General features: G+C 31.3%; 1 protein-coding gene across 1 annotated transcript; it reads left to right on the forward strand.

Annotated features, from left to right (window-relative positions):
• The first annotated feature begins 435 nt into the window (after nt 1-435).
• LOC113766823 (desiccation-related protein PCC13-62-like) lies at nt 436-2,412 on the forward strand. The gene is made up of 3 exons (XM_027310982.1): nt 436-768; nt 929-1,154; nt 1,881-2,412. Exons 1-3 carry the CDS (start codon nt 443-445, stop codon nt 2,262-2,264), a joined length of 936 nt encoding a protein of 311 aa, XP_027166783.1. The 5' UTR covers nt 436-442; the 3' UTR covers nt 2,265-2,412.
• Nucleotides 2,413-7,241: the final 4,829 nt, after the last annotated feature.

Genomic DNA, 7,241 nt, shown 5'->3' on the forward strand with positions numbered 1-7,241 from the left:
GCTTCTTCTGTCTGTTAATGATATGAATTAAAAAATTAGCACGGCACACATATTTTGACTTCCAATCTAGCCAAATGTCATTTCAGTGACATCTTATCTTATATAATACTTAAAGAAACTTTATGCAATGTCCAAAATTACTGACGTACATTTTTGCCGCTTACACCAACTTCACGCGAATCGACAACAACTGTTATACAAATGTTATATTAAAATTTTATATTTGCCACTTATTTGTGGCTAACACTTTTAAGCGGAGTTTTCCGTCGGCTCTTCTTTTTACTAGATTAGTTTAGAGTAAATTATATAAATATTATCGTTATGACAAAAAAAAAAAAAGACAACAACTGAGGTAAGTATATTTTACCGCTTATAAAAATATATATAAATAGCAAAGGTTCTAACACTCCTTCCAAGCTAGCTAGTGCCAAGTTATTGAGCCATGGCATTATTCAGTGCCAACGCTTTTAATTCTCTTGTCTTGATGCATTCCTTGTACATCATCCTCATCCTTCTTCCTAGCTCTTTTGCCAGCAATAAGTGGGGAATTCCACAGTCAGATGTCAATCTCTTGGAATTTCCACTGAATTTAGAGTACTTGGAAGCTGAGTTCTTTTTATGGGGTTCTCTGGGCTATGGATTGGACAAAATAGCTCCTGAGCTAACTGGAAACGGTCCAGAACCAATTGGTGCTAAGATTGCCAAACTGGGTCCTTTCGTTAAAGATGTTGTTGCCCAATTCGCATTCCAAGAAGTTGGACATGTCAGGTAATTTAATTAGTAGTTGATCAGTGCATAAAAAATTTTTGTATCATGTATTTTTTCTTCATTTAGTCCAGCGGAGAGGGAAATACAATAAAAGGTATCTTTTCTGAGAATCATTATCAATCATTTTGATAGATCTTGATCAATTTTATGCTTGAAACAGGGCGATTAAGAATACCGTGCACGGATTTCCAAGGCCATTGCTGAACATAAGCTCAGAATCATTTGCAACTGTGATTAACTCTGCTTTCGGGAGAACACTGAAGCCACCTTTTGATCCTTATGCTAATGACATCAACTATCTCATTGCGTCCTATGTTATTCCTTACGTTGGACTCACAGGTTATGTTGGAGCAAATCCAAACCTCCAAAGTCCTGCTGCGAAAAGAGTATGTTACAAAATTACAACAATCTAAGCATCTATTTCCCTTCTTTGTTTATATTTTAATGACAGCATTAATCCGAAAGAGCTTAGAAACTTCAGTTTTATACCCGATTAAGACCTAACCAACTAAAAGTAATGTTTTACCACTTGGTATCTAGTACTTCGAGTTTGCCTTGATTTGGTACCACTTACTGGACCAACACCAAAACAATGATTTACCCCTAAACTACCATGGTTCAAAGTCGAGGTCGCGGTTTGGACCGTTCCACATCGGTCTCGGCATATTGGTCGCGGTCTCGACGAGACGCGAATTTTTGAAATATTTAATATTCTAAAAATTGTAAAAAATATGATAAACAAAAATAATTAAAAAATTAATAAAAATAATAAAAATTCGAGTTGATTCGGGATGACTCGGAGTGATTTGGTGTGATTCAGCCGTTTCAACCCTTCACGGTGACGTCTCGATGAGTTAAGTATCTTGGTATCGTTTCGTAACGGTATTGTATTAGCGAAGGCCGAGACGGTGACGACTCGGCCGAGTCTTCGAACCATGTAAACTACTTTTTTTTCTCATACAATTTTGATACTTTTTGTTTGTAAGATTACAATCTCTGAGACAAGATCTGTCTATAAGATTACAATCTCTAGACAAGATCTATTTATAGGATTACAATTTGTGGGATTAGGTTACAATTTTGTTTTGTGTGGGTGCTTTGATTAATTTCAGCTAGTAGCGGGGCTTCTAGGTGTGGAATCAGGCCAAGATGCAGTGATTAGAGCATTACTATTCGAGCAGGCATATGTGAAGGTAAAGCCATATGGGATAACAGTGGCAGAATTCACTGACCGTATATCAAACCTGAGGAACGAACTCGGACATGCGGGGCTGAAAGATGAAGGGATAGTGGTGAAGCCAAGTGAAGGTGCAGAAGGAAGAATTTCAGGCAATGTTCTTGCTGGTGACAAAGACTCGCTTTCATTTGGTCGAACACCAGAGGAAATTCTACGAATTGTGTATGGAAGTGGGAATGAGAGTAAACCTGGTGGATTTTACCCCAAAGGAGCTGAAGGTCGAATAGCCCGGTCACATCTTAGATTGAACGAGGCATAATTGAATTTCAATTGATGATTAGAACTGCTGAGTCTAGTAGTTTTCGTATGGTATTGATGATCAAGTAGTTCTTTTTAGTTTAAATTTGAATGTATTAGTAATTTATCTACATCCCAAATAAGTTTCTTTCCACTGTAATTTCTAAGGATATATTGTGATATTGAATAAGATTTGGCTTGTTCTTAGTGTTTTGGATTACCAAAACTACTTCAAAATATTATTCAATGACGATGCATCTTAGGGTTGTCAATCTATATTTATGAGTATCTAACAATTGAGGCATAAAGATGACAAAAATGCTAAAAAAGAAAATTTTCCGTGTCTTCTTTTTAGTCATCCTAATGATCAAAAGTAGGAAAATATATGTCCAAAAGATCATTCTTCATTCTTCATTCTTTTTATAAGATGATAGAATATAACAAAGATTTTGAAAGTACAAGTCAAAGTGTTGCTATTGAAATTCATTGTTCGTTTTGCACTTTCATGAAGAGAATATTGTCTAAAGCTAAATTTAACAGTTTCAATTACTATAAACAATAAATAGATTAGGAAGTACAAATTGACGAAAAGAAAAACTATCAATCAAGAACTGAACATTTAATGAATTAACAATTTCTGTTAACACAATAACACTTGAAAAGAGTAATACAATGCTACCTACAAAATGATCAGACTCAGAAGTAAGTTATGAAGGTCGAAACAAAAATTTAAAAAGAAGTAAAAATTTATGTAGTCATAAGGATTAAGGCCAAAAGCTAGAGGGAGGCTTTCCAAAAAAAAAAAACTCTAGGGAGTGGAGGGAGGATTAAAATTTCGGAAGAGCAAAGAAAAGGGCCTTTGATGTTTAAAAAAAAAGGCCCTTACAAAAGAAAATGAAGAAGTAATGATATCGTGTAGGGTCTTGATTCAATAGTATTTATGCAATCAGGAGAAATCCAGTATGATTTGCTTGCGGGACCAAATGGGGACAGTAAAAACTTACACAAAGTACTATATCCTAAGAAGTATAAAGGCGGGAATGGAGTTAGGAACAGTGGTTTTTGTCCCTCATTGGCATCTTGAGTGTGTGGGCTTTTTGATCATTTTACAGTGATTTTCAAAGAGTGGAGCGGTGCCATTGGAGACATTTGTGGCTAGAATTTGTTTGTGGACTGTATACTGACCATTATATCCTTAGGTACCCATTTTACCCCCGAGTGACTAATTGGTTATCAAAGCCAAGGTTGGCTTTCTTGTCTGATCGCCCAGCTTCTTGAATTGTCTTCACAGAGCAAACTGTGTGCCGCGCTTTTTCCTATGCGGTGGCTTCCTATTGCGTGGTTTTGTCTGCTACGTTTCATCAACTTCCCCTTTTCATTAGGTACCAGTTTTGCCTATCAAATACTACAGATTAGTGCAGATGATATACCACCGATGGCACAAAATGTAATATTGCTACAGTAAAAAATTTTCCCAGTCAATTTTATAACTTCAATCAATTGTCGAAATAAAATCTGTCACAGAATCAACAACCAGATGTGCTTTATGTCAGCAGAAGACTTGGAAAAGAAATCTACTGCCTCCAAGTGAGGAAATGTACTCATCCTCTTGGAAATAATATAGTAATAATGTACAACATAACAGCATGCCTACCAACTGAAGGAGCACTACTGCCAGTTCCAGCAAATCAACAAGAACCCACCTGCACGCTACAACACCCCAGCCAAGTGACCAAAGACAAACTAAATCAACTTTCGACCATCACGATCACATTGTAGAGATCAACTTTTGCGGTTTTGCCTAGCTAATGTGTATAGTATGCACTTTATGATGCTTTTGTCAAACTTAAAGCCTTATCTCCATCCACTGTATTTCTAACAGCTAGAAGAATCCTTTTGCCGAGGCTAATTAGCTCTTGCTAACTTTTGATGGCCTACTGAGAATACTTACTAATGGCCATATATAAATTTATCTCATGTATGAATGTAAAATAGAAATAATTATAAGAACATCCCTGAAAATCTGGGCACCCTCGAGCCTCGCGCGAGGCCCAGGCCAACTAGTATATATATGAGCTCTAGTATTATAAGTGTTTCTTCGTAGGAACGTCCACAAATTTGATCAATGACTTTTCGTGCTTTGTCAGCAGACATAGATATATGTTGACCTAAAGCATATACTTCTGTTTTTTTCTTTTTTAGCATAAAGTTGCCTCCTATTATTTATTATATTAAATTAATAGTAATGAATTCTCATAAGCATCATTTTATATTTAAATAAGAACTAATAAAGTAATTTATTTGTCAAATGCTACAAGCATTTTAACTTCGAACCATGCAGTGTTTTCATTAGGCATACAAAAGTTTGATTTTATGCATAATTTAAGAGGACAAGTTGATTGCACTAATTTGTTCGGTAATTTCTATTTCTTCAAGACTAAAAGAAAAAATCAGATGATAAAACTATTAAATAAATTATTTAAACCTATGGATGCATCCTTCAACTATGAACCAACTATGTCGTATTATAAGTTTTTAATCATTTTCAATTTTTGAAAAGTTTGAAAGTTTGGATAACAATAACTACAAATCTTCCTAGTTATGTATAGAATATTACTTGTTTATATATCAAAATTTTTATAATTTAACATCTATGAATATAATAAAATGATAAAGTTTTAATAAATTTACATCTGAGACACAAGAAATAATAAGAGTAAAAGCCTAAAAAAAATGAGAAATAATATAATAATAAAAATGACAAAATTAGTATAACAATTAATATAAGAAAATCAGTATGACCTTGATTTTTTTCCTTGGGAGATTGTTCATAAGAATAGGATCCAATAATTATAAATAAAAATCACATGCATATATAATCTATTGTATAATTTAAATTAAATTTAGTTCACGTATAAAATGGCCCTAAAATAATTAGTACACAATGATACAATGTTATTTTAACAACAAATTTTTTTTTACTAAAAGTCTGAAATATCCATGACATACGTATGAGGGATATTTTACCATATTTGTATCTCACATCTAATCATGAAAGTTAATTTGAGAAAAAATATTTTTGACAATAGAATTATTTTGAATTTAGTCAACAAGTTGAGATTTTTTAAACAATAAAAGTGAAATATTTTGGGAACTTGTTGTTTATTTTCCCATAATTAAAAATTGCTATATTTTAGCAATTGTTACCATTGACTTTTCATTCTGTAGGCTAATTTTTATCAATGCAAAATTAGTTTTATTAACAATAATTGAAGTTCCATTGATCCGAGGATTGGCATTTTATTGCTATTATTTTATATGTAAATATTTAACCTAAGTAATAAAATAAATAATAGCTACTTAAAAAAAGAAATTGAAATGGAATAGAATTTATTTAGTATTTTATTGCTAACAATTTTGACCCCATTTAATGGTTAAAGAAAAAATAAAAGAGATGTAGAGATTGGGATTGGTTCCTTAGTGTGAAAAAGGAAAGTTCTTCTAAACTAATGTGCGTGAAATTCTGGATGCATATGAAATTAGAAATGTGATAACTTTGCAATTCATTCTCATTCATGATGAATAAATTGCGATTCTATATAGAATCGCAATTTTTTTCGTTCAGCATGAAAACATTCTTATTTTGTCATATTGATGGCTTTTGCTTTTAGGATTATCTACATGTCGGTGGTTAGTATTATTGACAAGGTTAGAGGTCATGGAAAATGTTACTAATTTTAGGAGAAATTATGAATTGTAAAAATGGTTTAATAATTTTCTATTAAGCATAACTACTGCATACAAAAGGAAAAGATATTTGATTTGATTTTGTTTTGATTAGAAGAACTTGTACTAGTAATAAAGGAAATTTCAATTCAACAATCAACGTGCACATGATTACAATAATTTTTTAGTCATTTAGACTAATATATGTCATAAAGTAGTCAGATTTAGTCGTTTGTGAATTCATAATTTTAATAGTTTACATAAAATTCATCTATAAAAAATTATGATTATTATAAAATGACATTTTATAATAATTTATATACCATATGCCAATAAAAAAAGAGTTTGATAGACAAATCCATAATGTAAATGATACAAAGTATGTTTGAAAGTCACAGAACTTAACATATGTGTAATTTTACTATAATTTTCAAAGATTATGCTATGTCAATACAACTTTAATTTTTATACTTGTGACCCAAAAGATAAATTTATTAAGATTTTACCATTTTATTAAATTCATAGGCATTAATATATGAAAATTTGTGTACCATTTTATTATATTCATAGGTGTCAATATATCGAAATTGTGATGCATAGATAAGGGCAATTCTATATATAACTCGAAATATTTGTTGTTACTGTCATCCAAACTTTCTAACCTTTAACAAATTCATAAATAATTCAAAATTTATAATATGACAAATTATTCTTACAGATGTTATAAGGTCATATGCAAAAAAAAAAAAAAAGTTTTCATAATAAAAAAATCTTAGCATTATTTCAAATAAACTTCCTAATACTTGTTTCATATAAGTTTCTTTAAGTAAAATAGTAAATTTATGCCACAAACTAGTAAGTTTTGATGATTAACCAAATTTACTATTCTATGAACAATATTTACTGTTAATCTATAAAAACTTACTATTACTTGAACTAAACTTACTCTCCAAAAACTAAGTTTTAGATATAGAGTAGTAATTTACGTCAAAAAAAAAGTAAGTTCCATATTTATTCAAATTTACTTTTTGAGACATAAAAGTTACTAATTTATTGAGTTAACTTACTATTTTTAATGTAAAACTTACTAACCAAAATTTTAGGTACTATTTTATTTAGATAATACAACAGGTAATCAAATGGTCGCTAAAAGTGTTTTTACCTGTTATATCAAGTAAAAACAGTTTCGTTACTATAACGATCGTTACTTCAGACTTTTCCTATATATATAGTTTAAACTTACACAAACTACTTGAATATAGAAAAGGATAAT

This window comes from Coffea eugenioides, chromosome 3 (genome assembly GCF_003713205.1).
Source record: "Coffea eugenioides isolate CCC68of chromosome 3, Ceug_1.0, whole genome shotgun sequence".
NCBI lineage: Eukaryota > Viridiplantae > Streptophyta > Magnoliopsida > Gentianales > Rubiaceae > Coffea > Coffea eugenioides.